Source organism: Anolis carolinensis, chromosome 3 (genome assembly GCF_035594765.1).
Source record: "Anolis carolinensis isolate JA03-04 chromosome 3, rAnoCar3.1.pri, whole genome shotgun sequence".
NCBI lineage: Eukaryota > Metazoa > Chordata > Lepidosauria > Squamata > Dactyloidae > Anolis > Anolis carolinensis.
The window spans coordinates 261470959-261488294 of record NC_085843.1 but is presented as its reverse complement, the minus strand read 5'-3'; the positions used below and the strand labels follow the sequence as shown (position 1 = coordinate 261488294).

Sequence of the window (17336 nt, the reverse complement as noted above, 5' to 3'; positions counted from 1 at the left end):
AGGAATGTGAGGGCCAGAGACATTCCAGAAAGAAAACGTTTCTTAAAAACTTAAAGCAGTAAGAAGGGTAAACTATTTTTTTCCAACTGTTAAATTAAAATATTTTCCATATTTTTGGTGGGCTGCATGCGGCCCGCGGGCCATAGGTTGGACATCACTGTTTTAAGTGTCTAAGTAACTGTCACTGCTACCACCAGGAGTGAGGCCGTTCTCTTATTCCTTTTTTGTCACCTAGGTCTATCAAATGCAGGGCTATCCAAGATGCCTTCAAGGTTCCTGTGCAGGATATTATATTACTTCTATCCTCAATGCACACCAACTCTCTCTGCTGTGCAGTTCTATGATCACCTTCCAGTGGAAGTTGGCCATCGAGACAAATTGGAGGACCTAGAGATTCTTCGATAGATGTTTGCTCAGGTTTTTTTTTAAAAAAAGCATCCTCCCCACGCTTCATTTTTCCATCTTCATAGGGGCCAAATCCCCATGAAAGTAGAGGGCCTACTGTATACTACAGAAGGAAAGCTAGTACTGTGCCTTTCCTAACAAAGTAATTCAGAGCCTTATCTCATGAAGGTTTATTTATAAGTCCCACTGTCAAATTACCAGACATAAAGCAGTTTGCAAGGTGGCTTAATTTTCATTCAAGAAATGCATGAGAGAATGACAGTCAATAAAAGAAAGATGTGCTGATTCCAAGCAAATATACATAGTTTACCAGCACGCTTTTCTTAATCAAAGAATCAATTCTCTGCTTTACCTCTTCCAGAACACAAATTTCATAACACTATCATGATGATTTCCATTACTCTGTAAAGGAAAATTTCAGGGTCAATGAGAGCTGAAAGGACTACCCTGGGGATATTGTATATACATCCAGGCACCCCAGTTTTTCAAGTTTCATTTCCTGAGTTTCTAGTTTAACAAGAAAACACTGAACAGAAAGTCCCAAAGTCTCATGCATATAATTGCTAAGTGCTCAGGAGTGAAAGCAGCAAAGGTAATAATTGTAACAAAAGAGACATGACTAAAGTGAATGTCAGCACACCATGTTTATGTTACAAAATTTCTGACAATGTTAACCTTTTTGTGAAACTGAAATTCATGTAAGAGTTTGGAAGTGAAAAGTCTAGATAGCTCGAACTTGGAAGAAATGATGGTAATTGTAAAGAAGTAGTTCCTTTTATCAATAATGAAGATATTGATTTTGACTGTAACTTAGGGGACAGTATCACTCCACTCATGTTACTTTACAGTTATGGGAGTAAGGTTTTACTAAATGGAGGAGCAAAAATATCCCATGGTTCAAGTGGACCTCGTGTTGCTGCCTCATGCTTTCTTATGGATTTTGGGTTCGTAGCAAAGTGGATCAGAAGGAAGCATGTTTTCTATCAGAGACCAGTGTCTTGTAGCAGTCAGAGGTTTCTCCAAAAAAGTAACTGAAAGTGTACATATTATTCCTAAAATTGCAACTTTAACAGCAACTATACTTTGGGGGGCACTAGAACAGCAACTGTAACAAATATTTTAAGAACTTTCCAAACTTTCCAAACTCTGATAGTTTAGAACTCAAGCAAAGGGCTGCATTAAAGTTTACTGATATTGGGTTGTTGTATGTTTTCCGGGCTGTATGGCCATGTTCCAGAAGCATTCTCTCCTGATGTTTCACCCACATCTATGGCAGGCATCCTCAGAGGTTGAGGCTCACAACCTCTGAAGATGCCTGCCATAGATGTGGATGAAACATCAGGAGAGAATGCTTCTGAAACATTGCCATACAGCCTGGAAAATACACAACAACCCTGTGATTCTGGCCATGAAAGCCTTCGACAACACATTTACTGATATTCTTTATCAAGAAGCTAAAGATCATATGTTTCCTTTCTTTGGAAATTCTAAGCCTATAATACTGATACTGTATGTACATTTTTCAGAATTTAAGGCTGATTTTTTTTTACTCTTCAATAATTTCAATCTAATGTTGTAGAATATGGAATCAAGAGGTTTCTTTCTTCCATTCTATTGAACAATAAGAGTTGTTATAAAATCATTCTGAAGTTGACAAGAATCACAGTAGTGTGCTCTCTATGTTCTGAAATTCAGACCTGGAGCAGTAACACTGTCTTCTCTCCCTCACCCTGGCCCCCCAATATATATGCACCAGTATCAATAAATAACTCTGTTCTATCTCTTTTGATGAATTAGCTTTACATATAAAGTTACCTTATGCCAAATTAAATGGATAACTTAATTTTAGAATCAATTTTTTTTTTTGCAATTGTTCACCATCCTGGAGGGGCCAAGCATTGAATCTTAAGTATTTATGGATTCAAAGCATATGCTCAACCATTGTGCCATGGCGTATCTCAAGTTCACTTACTGAAGAATGCTGTGCAACCCCAACCCCTGCATGCCACATGCAGGAAATAGGATCCTTTAGTATATGGGACAAATAGCACAGATTTCTCCCCTCTAGATTGTTACGAGTTTTAGGATTAGGACCTAAAGTGGACCTTAGATAGCACTGGATATGAAATGATAGCATTGATTCCACTGCTGTCATAGATATGCAATTACACTGGAAAAAGTTTCCATTGTCAACAGCATTTTTAAGAAGTATTGTGTGAACCCAAGTAATGCCACTAGATGGCGCATAATCACTGACTATCAAAATGGGGATGGCAAACTACTAATCTATAGTTCTGCACTGTCAACAATACAGACTTGATAAAAAATTCAGCCTATCACAGAATGTAGTAGGCTTGATTTCGGCTTTAAGTGCATCTTATAGATCACATAGAACTATGGACATAATCCTAGTTCACACAGAGAATCTGATTTGTTTGTAGTTGGACTGAAAAAAGCAATCTTATGTTATCAAATTCAAGTTTTTTTTAAGAACAAGAACCTTGGGGTACCTTTAAAACTAACCAGCAAAGTATGTTTATGTTATGGTGATGTGGGGGGAAACACCATTAACTGTAAACCTAAGGGTCACATAGATAAGAGGGGAGGAAAGGAGTAGGAGAGATAAGGGAACTGAAATGTCCTTGTTCAGCAAGCTGTTATCTCTGTAATCCAATCTAGTTTTGGATGGAAACTTTTGTTTGTTCTTCTGTATAAACAGAAGTTCCTTTGTGTCTGGAATGGGGGGAATACTATATGTACATGTTTTCATTAAAAAGTGAATGTTATGCAAAATTCATTAGACTGATTCACTCTGACACTTAAGAAGTCTAAAGGTGTATTGGCTGTAGAATTAATGCAGTTTGACTTCACTTTGATTGCAACAGGTCAGTGGTATGGATTTGTGTGAGTTGTAGTTTGGTGAGGTGTCAGCATTATTTGGCAGAGGTTAAAGGCCTTGTAAAACTACAACTTTTTTCTCCCTACTCCTTTCAGACCTCACTTTAAGTGCAATGGTTCAGTGCTAATTGTTCGATGTACCCCCAGGAGATATAAGACAAATGTTCCCAAGAGTTTGACCTGATTCTGTGTTACCTTAGGCATTTTCCCCCTTTGTACCCTGAATGCTTTTCTTTTCTTCCCTTCCAGTGTGGATTTTGGCTTGTCCTGAAATCTCAAATGACACGCCTGAAAACGGATGTCTTTGTATACTCTGAGTGAATAAGCTCTTAAGCAATGTATGTGGAAAGTATGTAGTCTGTAAACAACGGGGTGGATTCTCTGTCTCCAGTACATACAGTTCTGAGTATTGGAACATGTATTTCTTTACCACATACCTATGTCATCACACAACATAAAACTATCTGTACACAAACATAAAAGGAATTAGAGATGAAACTAGAACATATTATACCAGTTGCAGCGTCAAGGAAAAAATGAGTGTGCATGGGTTTCTGCAGGCAGGGGAAAATGCATTTTTGAAGCAGAGGGAGTTAACTGTCAAGTAACTAACCACAGTTGACCCTGCTTTGCTTCCAAGTTCACACAGGACCTGGTGCCTTTAGAACAGGCATGAACAGGCATTTTCCCATGCCTGCTTTAGAGTATTTAGGTTCATTCAGTCTGCATATATTCAGAAGTGTTGTTTCGATATACAATGGAAGGCAAGTGTTGTGTAGTGGCTTGAATAGGGATATACTGTAACTCTGGAGAGCAGGTTTCAAATTCCTGCTTGGCCTTGAAATCCACTGGGTGACCCTGGGCAAGTCACACGCTCTCAGCCTCAAAAAAAGGGAATGGCAAACCTCTTCCGGATTTGTCAAGAAAACCCTGCGATATAGGTTCACCTTCATGTTTATATAAGTTGGAAACAGCTTGAAGGCACACAAACAATAACAATAGAATGATTAAGTGTGTTGAATAAGGAGATCTATGATCCACTAAAGGCCTTCACTCTCTTAGGCCGTTTTACACTGCCATATAACCCAGCTCAAACAAGATAATCTGAATTTTATATAACAGTGTTGAGGCCCTTCTACACTGCCATATAACCCAGCTCAAAGAAGATAATCTGAATTTTATATGGCAGTGTTGAGGCCCTTCTACACTGCCATATAAAATCCAGATTATCTGCTTTGAACCTGATTATATATCAGTGCAGACTCATATAATCCAGATCAAAACAGATAATGTGCATTATCTGATTTGAAAATCTGAATTATATGGCAGTGTATAAGGGGCCTTAGTCTGACCTACCTAACAATCTTGTCGTGAGGATACTGCCAGGAGGAAAGTAAACACAGACTTTTGCTCCTTGAAGAAAATGTGGAATATGAATAGCACTGATCAAATTAGATTATTCAATGATTTTTTTAGATAAGAACTTAAATTGATATAGTGAACCCTTGATATCTGCTAAGGCCAGATATCAAAATCTGTGGACGCTCAAGTCACATTATATGCAATGATGTGTACAAGTTTTGATTTACATTATATTGCCCCTATTATGTCAATTCTGCATCTGTGTTTGGTATGTTTTCATATATGGGTGTGTGTGTATGTGTTTATCTATATAATTAATTGTATTTTAATGTTTATTTTTAAATGTATTGTACTCCACCTCGAACCATCAGGAGAGATGGGTAATAAATAAAATGTCTTATTATCATTATTATAGTAGTATCCTTTACTTAAAATGGCAAAATCAAACTTTGCTTTTTCGATTTATTTTTTAAATATTTTCAAGCCATGGATAGTGAATGTAGAATCCATGGACATGGAGGGAAGACCTTCCTTTCATTAATGTAGTTTCTGGTTGTTTGAGAGTTACTATGAAAATTAGGCCTGATACTATATTGCATATTATGTAATTATTAATATTATTATTATTAGTTACCTGTCTCTGCTCACTGCTACAGCCAGGTCACAACACAGTGAAAACACATCACCATGAAATGTATGCATTGTGTTAGAAGCAAATTGAGGGTATAGTTATAATGTATTAAAAACCACAAACAAAGTTAAAAAACACAAACACAGTTAAAAACCACAGAGTTTAAAAAAACATTTGTCATTATACTAAATTTCCTTTGACCAGAAACTGGCCACTTCAAGTGCCTCTGGTGTTACAGTCAGAAGGTCCTCCACTGTGCATATGGCAGGGCTTTGCATTGTAGTAAGTGGTCTGTGGTTTGCTCTTCTCCACATTCACATGTCGTGGACTCCACTTTGAGCCCCATTTCTTAAGGTTGGCTCTGCATCTTGTGGTGCCAAAGCGCAGTATGTTCAGCACCTTCCAAGTCGCCCAATCTTCTGTGTGCTCAGAAGGGAGTTTCTCATCCGGTTTCGGTTCTGGGTTTTGGCCTGCCACTTTTGGACTCTTGCTTGCTGAGGTGTTCCTGTGAGTATCTCTGTAGATCTAAAGAAGCTATTTCTTGATTTAAGGTGTTGGCTTGCTGGCTGATATCCAAACAAAGGATGGGATGGAGAGTCAATGCCTTGGTCCTTTCATTGCTGGCTGCTACGTCCCGGTAGATATCAGGTGGTGCAATACCAGCTAAACGGCATAATTTCTCCAGCGGTGTAGGGCGTAAACATCCTGTGATAATGCGGCATGTCTCATTAAGGGCCACATCCACTATTTTAACATGATAAGATATATTCTATACTGGGCATGCGTACTGAGCAGGAGAGTAGCCAAGTGCAAGGGAAGATGACTTCACTGTATCTGGTTGTGATCCCCTGGTTGTGCCTGGGGTCTATCAAATAAATACCATAAAATACATACATAAAAACACGCCACCACAAAATATATACAGTGTTCCCTCACTTATTGCTGGGGTTAGGTTCCAGGACCACCCGCAATAAGTGAAAATCCGCAAAGTAGGGACGCTATATTTATTTTAATATTTATACAGTCTTTTAGTAGTTATACACTATTTTAAGTCTTTATCAACCAATTGTGTGTTGATAAATCGCCTCCTTCTCCACCCGTTGCTGCTTGGGCTCCTTTTCTCTCCCTTTGGCTTCTCCTTCCGCCCTTCTTTAAGGCTGTAAATTGTAATTTTTTTATGATTTATATAATAGTCTTTATATAAGAGTTTATTGGGGGGGAAAACCCAAAACAGCGAATCCGCGAAAAGTGAACCACGAAGTAGTGAGGGAACACTGTATGTTAAAATACAGCGAAATTGTTAAAATACAATTACAGTAGAGTCTCACTTATCCAACATAAATGGGCCGGCAGAACGTTGGATAAGCGAATATGTTGGATAATAAGGAGAGATTAAGGAGAAGCCTATTAAACATCACATTAGGTTATGATTTTACAAATTAAGCACCAAAACATGTTATACAACAAATTTGACAGAAAAAGTAGTTCAATATGCAGTAATGCTACGTAGTAATTACTTATTTATAAATTTAGCACCAAAAAAATCACAATATATTGAAAACATTGACTACAAAAATGGCTTGGATTATCCAGAGGCTTGGATAAGTGAAACTCTACTGTACAAACAAATATGGCTGGAGAGCAAGCCAGCTGCAACCAGCTGCAATGAATCACTCTGACCAGGAGGTCGTGAGTTCGAGGCCCGCTCGGAGCCTATGTTTGTCTTGTCTTTGTTCTATGTTAAAAGGCAGTGAATCTTTGCCTATATGTGTAATGTGATCCGCCCTGAATCCCCTTCGGGGTAAGAAGGGCGGAATATAAATGCTGTAAATAAATAAATAATAAATATACCATACCACAAACTCTGTATTGATTTGACAATAATATTGAAAGATGGTAGTTAAAAGCAAGTAAAGACAAATATACTGTATTATAAACTCTGGTTTTATTTTACTGTATTAAAATGATTTTTATCTTAATATTTAAAGTATTATTCCTCTGATTTCTTTGCCGGTTGCTTGAGAGTTCCAGTTAACTGAGAGTCTACTGTAAATTGTTTACACAGCACCGTGATATTATAAGTAAAACAACCCAAACCAGGGCTTCGGACGCTAGCAAAACGTCTCCTTTAAAGGTTCGGCTCTTTCCTTCCCGGCAATTGACACGAGAGCGCTCACCTTCCCTTTGTCCCTCCGCCCTTCTCGGCGTTTCGCAACCCTCCGCCCAAGGCGGCTTCACACGTGGGAGATTCCCGGCATAACAGTCATTTTTCGACTCACTGACGTCATCAAAGCAGCCACTTCCGTATCCTTCCGCAGCCTCCAGGAAGGGCCGGCACTTCATTCGGCAGCAACCATGAAGTAGAGGAGAGCGGACTAGAGAAAGTTCCACTGGGATCTAATGGGACATTGGCCCTGAGGCTTCTTGTTGCTTTTATTCAGGCTACGACTAGTTAAGGCTACAGCTAGTTACAACATAACATTACTGCGTATTGAACTGCTTTTTCTGTCAAATTTGTTGTATAACGTGATGATTTGCTGCTTAATTTGTAAAATCATAACCTAATTTGATGTTTAATAGGCTTTTCCTTAATCCCTCCTTATTATACAAAATATTCGCTTATCCAAGGTTCTGCCGACCCGTTTAGCTTGGATAAGTGAGACTCTACTGTAATTCAAAGGGTGCTCACCAATGGTTCCTCCTCATCTTGGAGCTGCGTTGGAACAATGGGTTAAACCAGGCATGGGCAAACTTGGGCCCTCCTGCCTGCCGGCTGTTAGGAATTGTGGGAGTTGAAGTCCAAAACACCTGGCGGGAGGGCCCAAGTTTGCCCATGCCTGGTTTAACCCTTGTGCTGGCTGGATTACTGAGCTGAAGGTTGGGTTGCTGACCTGAAGGTTGCCAGTTTGAATCCATGAGATGGGGTGAGCTCTTGTCTGTCAGCTCTAGTTTGCTGGGGCATGAGAGAAGCCTCCCAGCAGGATGGTAACACATCTGTGCGTCCCATGAACAACATCTCTGTAGACTGCCAATTCTCTCACACCAGAAGCCACTTGAAGTATTTCCTCAAATCTCTTCTGACACAATAAAAAAAATCCTGGAAAGAAGTGGTTAGGGGAGTGCAAGTAGCTGAAAAGTGGACCAAAAGAAAATTAATCAGGACTGTCCCTCCCAAATCAAGATAGTTGGATGATATACAGTGGAGCATCCTACATATATTAAAACTCAAAAAGTGACATTTTCAACGCCCCACCACATTATTTAAGGCTAATAAACAACTCTGAAGGAAACATTTAAAGAAAGAAGTAGAACTCATACTGAAATTGTGTTACTCTGTATGATTTCTACTATCTTCTGCCTAATAAAAAAGCAACGTACTTTGAATGTACAGTAGAGTCTCACTTATCCAAGCTAAATGGGCCGGCAGAAGCTTGGATAAGTGAATATGTTGGATAATAAGGATGGATTAAGGAAAAGCCTATTAAACATCAAATTAGGTTATGATTTTACAAATTAAGCACCAAAACATCATGTTATACAACAAATTTGACAGAAAAAGTAGTTCAATACGCAGTAATGTTATGTTGTAAATACCGTATTTACTAATTTAGCACCAAAATATCACGATATATTGAAAACATTGACTACAAAAATGGCTTGGATAATCCTGAGGCTTGGATAAGCGAGACTCTACTGTAGTTGTTTAATTTTTCAAACTTTTGTAGAACAAGATTTGAGCTGTGCTTTGTTTTAATTTGTTACAAACCATCTTGGATCCCATGCCGAAGTGTGCATTGACACCTAGTGTGGGATATTTTGTGCCTTTTGGTCGCCCTAATGAAGGTGACATTGTGATGTGTATTTTGAATTTTGCTACATCTACCATTTTTATGTCAACTCAAGTAAGGGTGCTTCTGGAAATAATGTTTGAGACTTCCTGGAGAACAGGAGAAGTTCCAGCAGACTGGAGGAGGGCAAATGTTGTCCCTGTCTTCAAGAAGGGATGACCCAGATAATTACTATCCAGTCAGCTTGACCTCAATACCAGGAAAGATTTTGGAGGAAATCATTAAGGAGGCAGTCTGCAATTACTTAGAAAGGAATGCTGTAAATACTTTAAAAAAACAGGATCAGAATTCAAAATGACCTTAACAGATTAGAGAGCTGGGCCAAAACTAACAAAATGAATTTCAACATGGACAAATGTAAGATGCTACAATGAGACAGAAAACATGAAATGCAAAGATACAGGATGGGTGATGCCTGGCTCAACAATATTCTATGTGAAAAAGATCTTGGTGTCTTCGTGAACAAGTTGAACATGAGCCAACAGTGTGATGCAGCAGCTAAAAAGCCAATGGGATTTCGGGCTGCATCAAAAGGAGTATAGTGTTTAGATTGAGGGAAGTCATGGTGCCTTTGTATTCTGCTTTGGTTAGACCTCACCTGGAATACTGTATCCAATTCTGAGCACCACAGTTCAAGAGATTTTGAGAAGCTTGAAGGTGTCCAGAGGAGGGTGATTAAAATGATCAAAGGTCTGGAAACCATGCCCTATTAGGAACATCTTTAAAAACTGGGTCTATTTAGTCTACATAAGAGAAGGTTGAGAGGAGACATGGAAGTAAAGGTAAACATTTCCCCTTGATATTAAGTCTAGTCGAGTCTGACTCTGGAAGATTGTACTCATCTCCATTTATAAGCTAAAGAGCCGGTGTTGTCCGTAGACATATGGGAAATATTATTTATAGATAAAAGATCACAACAAAATGTGAGACTGCACAGTGCATTTAAAAGGTGAATAGTATGTAAGGGAAGTCAACAAACCAGATTTGTAGTTTCAGGGTAGAGATTAGCTCTCAGTCTTAAATTATTAAAAAGAAGCAGGGCAATGACTGAGCCCCTATATTGCAATGGTTAGGGGGAAAGAGATACTGCACCAGCTGTTACAGTCGCAAAGGTGGGAGATACAGAAAGGGGAAACTGTTACAGTAGAGTCTCACTTATCCAACATAAATGGGCCAGCAGAACGTTGGATAAGTGAAAGGTTGGATAATAAGGAGGGATCAAGGAAAAGTCTATTAATCATCAAATTAGGTTATGATTTTACAAATTAAGCACCAAAATATCATGTTATACAACAAATTTGACAGAAAAAGTAGTTCAATATGCAGTAATGCTATGTAGTAATTACTGTATTTACGAATTTAGCACCAAAATATTACAATGTATTGAAAACATTGACTACAAAAATGCATTGGATAATCCAGAACGTTGGATAAGCGAATGTTGGATAAGTGAGACTCTACTGTATATTTTAATCAGACAAGAACAGAGTCCTAGTCCAGTAGACTCAGTTAACAGATTCAAACAAATAAAAAAAAATCAAATAATACTTAAAATAAAAAATGTTAATCAATTTTAGCAAGTTTGTCTTTATTTGCTTTCAATTACCACATTTTACTATTAATATCAAGTCAATTCTGTTTATGGTATGCTATAGTTTTGGTGCTGTCAGATGACACTCAGCCTTATTACGCCTTTACACAGCAGGCCAAGGAAGCTATTTTCGGTCCTTGAGCCAGTGCTTGCCATCTCGAATGGACTGGATGAAATTGATACGGACTTATTCCACAGTTTGGGTGTGTGCTTGGGTTTGATGCTGAGCCTGGAAGCTCAGGTTTCAGCAGTAACTAGGAGTGCATTTACACAGTTTAAGCTTGTGTGCCATCTGTGGCCATTGCTTGAGACATTAGATCTAGCCCAGGCCTGGGCAAACTTGGACCCTCCAGGTGTTTTGGACTTCAACTCCCACAATTCCTAACAGCCGGTAGGCTGTTAGGAATTGTGGGAGTTGCAGTCCAAAACACCTGGAGGGCTCAAATTTGCCCATGTCTGATCTAACATTATTGATACAGGTCTTAAATTACAACTCAGTTGGATTATTATACGTAATGTGCTGTATGTGTATCTCCTTTTGAAGAGTGTTTGGAAACTTCAGCTGGGCCAAAGAGCTGCAGTCAGATTGTTAATGAAGATTACTTATCAGGAACACACAATTAAAAGTGTCAAACAGCTAATAGGCATTAGCAGTAGTGTCCCTATGAGGAGACAATCCAATATGTGACCATTGTATTTCCTATTTCTATGTATGGTTGTGAAAGCTGGGACAGTGATGAAAGCTAATGAATTCTAAATTATAATTATAAAATAAAACCAACTTAGTCATAAAGGTGATGCTGGAGGGGAGAGTTCGACAGATCACCCGGACTGCTAAAAAGACAAATACAGTAGAGTCTCACTTATCCAACATAAACGGGCTGGCAGAACGTTGGATAAGCGAATATCTTGGATAATGAGGGATTAAGAAGAAGCCTATTAAACATCACATTAGGTTATGATTTTACAAATTAAACACCAAACATCATGTTATACAACAAATTTGACAGAAAAAGTAGTTCAATACGCAGTAATGCTATGTAGTAATTACTGTATTTACGAATTTAGCACCAAAATATCACGATGTATTGAAAACATTGACTACAAAAATGCGTTGGATAATCCAGAAAGTTGGATAAGCGAATGTTGGATAAGTGAGATTCTACTACAATAAAAGGCTCACAAACAAGTGCATGATTACTATTAACCAATTATTGATTAGTGCTCAATTGGATAAGTGAGACTCTACTGTAAATGGCTCCTTAGAGCAAATAACATAATTGAATATTTTGGAAAAGAACGAAGAAGTCATTTGTGTTCATGTCAAGCATACACATAAGGCGAGTCTACTAATATTTTCTCTCCAGTACTGAACTGTCATATGTCTTGATGGTGCCAATAAAGGTAATCACTTGTTCTGTAGCATAACTTGGTTATGTAAACAGGCATTTGACAAATAACACCAATACGCAAGCAGCTAAAGAAAACTATGTGATGTTTAAACTACGATGTTTAAATGTCTTAATGCTTAAAGTTTTATTACTATGCTGATGGTTTATATAGTTTTTACTGATTTAATTTATGGCCGTTTGTGAACATTTTTCGACGTGTAGTCTTTTGTTTACATGGATGTGAGGCATTGAATTTTTGCCATGTAGGCTGTTAGGAATTGTGGGAGTTGTAGTCCAAAACACCTGGAGGGCCCAGGCTTGCCCATGCCTGATACAAAACCTATCTTATTCGTAACTTGGGGACTGCCTGTACATGTTTTAAAACAGTGGTTCTCCACCTGTGGGTCCCCAGGTGTTTTGGCCTACAACTCCCAGAAATCCCAGCCAGTTTACCAGCTGTTAGGATTTCTGGGAGGTGACAGCCAAAACATCTGGGGGCCCAAATGTTGAGAACCACTGTTAAAAGAAAGGGCAATAGCAATAACATCAGTGTGGGAGGTTGGGGCTTTGTGCTTTCACTATGGTGTTAATACAGTAGTTGGATTATGATGAGGTGAAGTGCTTTGAACTGATTGGTTAAAACCTTCCTTCTGGCCTGAAGTGAGAAAGGATCGAGGCGGCGGTTATTTATAGCGCGCGCGCCCCTCCCGACCGTTGGCGCCAATGACGTCACGCAAAGGGATACTAGCAGAAAAGTACAACGCGTGCCATTCGCGTCGCGAGGCAGGCGGGGGAAAGGAGGGCGAGGAGGAGGACTCTTTTTTCCCGGCTTGCACTGCTCCGCAGCGCGTTGCGTCATCGGGCGCCGGGCGCGCAGGGTCATTCTCTGCGTGGCCGGCTCCGGGTGCGGTCGGACGTTGGAGATCTTCCGTCATGGCTTCTACTGGGACTCACGCTTCTCCCGCCGCTGCGGCCCTCCCGCTCGCCTCGGCGCCGCCGCCTCCCCCTCAGGCCGCTCCTCCTTCTCTTCTCCCCGCGGGGATCCTGATCGGGGACCGGCTCTACTCCGAGGTCTCGCTGACCATCGACCACTCGCTCATCCCTGAGGAGCGCCTCTCGCCGACGCCTTCCATGCAGGACGGGCTAGACCTCCAAAGCGAAACCGACTTGCGCATCCTGGGCTGCGAGCTCATCCAGGCCGCCGGCATCCTCCTCCGACTGCCGCAGGTAGGCCAGGGGTGGGAGCGAGGGGACGAGGAGAGCGCCTGGGTTGCCCTAAAAGTACCGCGAGGCCTGGCTCGCCTCAGGTGGTTTTCCTCGCGGCCTATGAGCGGCGCGCGCGAGAGAAAGGCAGAGCGGGACAAAATGGCGGCGGGCTCGCGAGCTCGGCCTGCCTGACAGAGCCGGCGCCACTTCCGGAAAGGGAGGGGGAGGGATGGCTGGGCTCAGCGCATGCGTCTCTGCTCGCTTACTGACTGAGATCATCCTCTCCTCCCTTTTCCCCCGGGATTGTCTTTCGCAGGTGGCGATGGCGACCGGACAAGTCCTGTTTCATCGCTTTTTCTATTCCAAGTCTTTCGTCAAGCATAGTTTCGAGGTGAGATTTCCTTTGGAAGGGTCTGAATTAATGTTAACAATAATTCGTTACCTCCCTTTTCACACAGCTCAATGTTGGGGTACAGCAGTGGTTCTCAACCTGTGGGTCCCCAGATGTTTTGGCCTTCAACTCCTAGAAATCTTAACAGCTGGTAAACTGGCTGGAATTTTTGGGAGTTGTCAGCCAAAACAGCTGGGGACCTACTGGTTGAGAGTCACTGGGGTTCAGCATAGTTCAAATACATGGAAGAAACACATGACCTTTAAATACATATACAGTTGACTCCCAGTTAACAAGCACCTTTGGGTATTGCTAGATGCTGGATCATTACTTTTATTTATTCATTTTTATCCCGGAGTTGCTTCTGGAGTGACTCCGGTTGCTCCTGACACGAAAAAAAAATTATCCCACTTTTCTCTCATGGGTGGGACTCAAAGTGGCAGACAAGGCAAAAACAGCAAAGATAAGCATAAAAGTCCAACAACAGATTGCATACAATTCCTCCCATATATAAACAAATTAATACATTATGATATATATCATTAAGAAATTTCCCAAATCTCTGGCCACTGAGGTTATTCATAAAAACAATTGTGCTAAGCTCCTAAAAACTCCCATTTTTTTCTTAAGTTCGTATGAGAACATTGTCAGGTTTAATATAGCTTCTAAAAGAAGTACATTGCCTGTCTATTCTAGGTCATCAGAAAAAGGCCTGGTCCCATAAAGTGGTTTTATTAATTTTAGTTTCTGGTTGCTGTGGAGTTTCTAGGCTTAACTAGAAGTATCCCCCATACTATACTATACCATAACTCTTGCATGGACTTGTATTTTTTAAATTTCTGTAAAACATGTTCAGGTAGATTTGTTACCTTTTGAGACCAAACAAACCCCACAACTATTTAAATGCTGGCCTTACGTATTCTTACTGATTTATTTATTGTTATTTGCCTAAGAAAGCTTATGAAATATTGGAGTTGCTAATCATCACACTCCATATCCTGGATACCCTGTCTGTTTCTTTTTCCTAGAAACATTCCTCAAACATGTTACTGCTTTTGTGTTTCTTTCAATCTACGTCATAGAGTCCAATTCTGTAATAGAAAGTTGTGCCTGAACTTAGAAAATATATATTTCATAGTAGTGTGCCTCTTTTTCCAGATTGTTGCCATGGCCTGCATCAATCTTGCTTCCAAAATTGAAGAAGCACCTCGTCGCATAAGAGATGTGATAAATGTTTTCCATCACTTGCGCCAGTTAAGAGCTAAAAGGTAAGATCAGCTCCTCTTTTAACACAACCATTCTAGGTTGTCTCACTGTCATGTAGTCCAATTATTGTCGAGGCTGTGGCTGAATAGGTCAACTTCTTCAGGTTGAGAGGGTGATCATAAGAGCTTTTTAGCTGGCAATTTTTATCTATTTTAATTTGTTTATAATGTACATAGCTTAGCATCTTGAAGTATTAAGTATTTAATCCAATTTGAGTGAATCTTGAAATTGTGAAAGTACTCCTTAGGTCTTGGCTTACCTTGTGAAGGTTTGGTTTTACTTAATTGATTAATTGATTTTTTGTAGCAAAACTTGTTATTGGTACATTTTGTTGGATGTTAGTTCATCTGAAAATAGTTGCTGTGTCTTGTTAAGATTGTTGCCCATATTCAATATAGCATAGTGTTTTATTTTTTAAGCTTCTTAGAGTATTGATATTTTAACAGATTAAAGTTTCTAGTGGTATTTTCAGTTGGGGCAGCTGACAGCATGGTTGAGTTACACTGAAGCATATGCCTGTTGTAATGGCATCTTCGAAAAAGTAAGCAGAGGAATCCTGGAAACCATGTGTCTCTAGAATGACAGGATCAAGGCTTTTGTGATTCGACTCAATTTTCTATAAATCAGATGAGTCTCAATTCTGTGTATGTGTTTTTGTGATTGTTGTAGAATATTAAAACGTTTTAGAACTATTTACCATTTAGTTGTAAAACAATTTGAAGAGTGATCTCTGAAGTGAAAGAAAGGCCATTAAATAACGTGTAGAAAAAGGGCAGTAATAAGACATGTTGTTATTTTTGGTGTTTTCAGAAACTCTTTGTGGTAGTCAAGATAAAGTTTGATTGATCAATGATATCTTGACATGTTAGTCAAATTTCCATGGACTTTTGTTTTGCCTCCATATCTTGTGAATTGATGTATCATCATAAGGTCAAGATTTGCCTCTTCTTGTTAAGGCTACACTTGCTTAAATTAGCTGTTATCTTTAAAAATGTGGTCAATATATTCACTAGCAAAATATACATGTATTAATTTTGTTTTCTTTTCAAGGCTTTTAAATAAATAAAAGTTCACTCTTTCAATAAAAAAACAGTTTTTTTCTCCTCTGTTTTAATTTCAAGTCAAGTTTTGCTATCAATGTGCAAAAAAATTATTTAGCCAAGATGAGGCCAAGTTACCTTAACGGTTGTAACAATTTACTAACTTAAAAAAAGTAATTCAGAAACTAGCATCCCAGCATACAATTGCTATGGTGGGTAGTGATATCATAGCTACCTAGGTGTGGTTCTTTTTCTTTCCTGTGCTGTTTACAAATTCTAAAACAATGAAACCATCTCGATGAAACTGTAAAAATTTGGCATGCAGCTTCATTTTTAAATTTGGATATAAGATTTTTTTTCTGCGTGTTACAATTTTACTAACAAATCAGTTGTACATGTTATTAACTTTAGCTCTTTTTTCCCTTGCAACCGACTATACAGCGACCAGCTACATTTACCAAACCCTGGGTGATGTGGAGTGGTTCATAGAGATGAAGCTGTCGTCATGGCAACAGTGAGTGACGAATCGAAAATCCCCAAGAAGAAGCCAGTGCTCTGAGAATAGGTCACTGGAATCGGGGACTGACAGGTTGGCCATTGGTGAACCATTTGGAAGAACTCCTGTATCTTGTTTTAAGCTTTTATCTTTGCTGTCCAGGTTTTTTGAAATTAGCTCAAGGTGTAAGAACATTATAGATATGCTATGTTCAGGACTTTTGTTGCAAGCTATGTATAAAGTGTAAACAGTGAATTCCTTACCCTAAAAACAGTTCACCCAATTCACATTTGGATGCTAAAACCTAGATCTCTGTGGAAAAAATAATAATTGGATGACTTTTTTTTCTCTGTGGTACTATCAAATCTAGGTTATCCTGACTTTTCAAATGTATTTGTTTATTGGAAACATTAATACTATAAGACAGACACATTGTTACATTAGAACATACTAGTTCTTAATGCCACTTACTAAACATTGTGTGATTTCTAATCATGAGCCTCATGGGAATTTTGTGTGCATACATAATTGTTTCAGTTACGTTTTGTTGCTTTCTTAAAACAATGCAGTCAGGTAGGTGCGCACAATGAAAAATTAGTGGTATTTCAATCTTTGCTCAAATGTGAGTGCTGCTTACCCTGTTTCCCCTAAAATAAGACATCCCCAGAAAATAAGACCTAGTAGAGGTTTTGCTGAATTGCTAAATATAAAGCCTCCCCCGAAAGTAAGACCTAGCAAAGTTTTTGTTTAGAAACATGCAGGCCGAACAGAACCCAGAGCATACAAGATCGGTAAATGTACGTACCATAGA

The 17336-nt window shown here is 39.3% G+C and overlaps 1 protein-coding gene and 1 long non-coding RNA gene across 3 annotated transcripts in view; one reads left to right on the top strand and one right to left on the bottom strand.

Moving 5' to 3' along the window:
* Positions 1-560: 560 nt before the first annotated feature.
* Positions 561-7790, bottom strand: LOC134297879 (uncharacterized). Its single transcript, XR_010004782.1, has 2 exons — positions 7474-7790; positions 561-6001 (listed from the first exon to the last, which is right to left on the bottom strand). It is a non-coding gene; the product is annotated as an uncharacterized LOC134297879 (long non-coding RNA).
* A 5090-nt stretch (positions 7791-12880) lies between these two features.
* The window catches only part of ccnl1 (cyclin L1), a 15671-nt gene continuing 11215 nt past the window's right edge, over positions 12881-17336 (top strand). Inside the window, exons 1-3 of one of the 2 annotated variants that reach the window (XM_008106120.3) lie at positions 12881-13353; positions 13649-13723; positions 14882-14991. In XM_008106120.3, coding sequence (XP_008104327.2) covers positions 13060-13353; positions 13649-13723; positions 14882-14991 — 479 coding nt within the window. In that variant the 5' untranslated portion in view covers positions 12881-13059. The remainder of the gene's footprint in view (positions 13354-13648; positions 13724-14881; positions 14992-17336) is intronic. The other variant, XM_003218216.4, reaches the window with a different exon arrangement.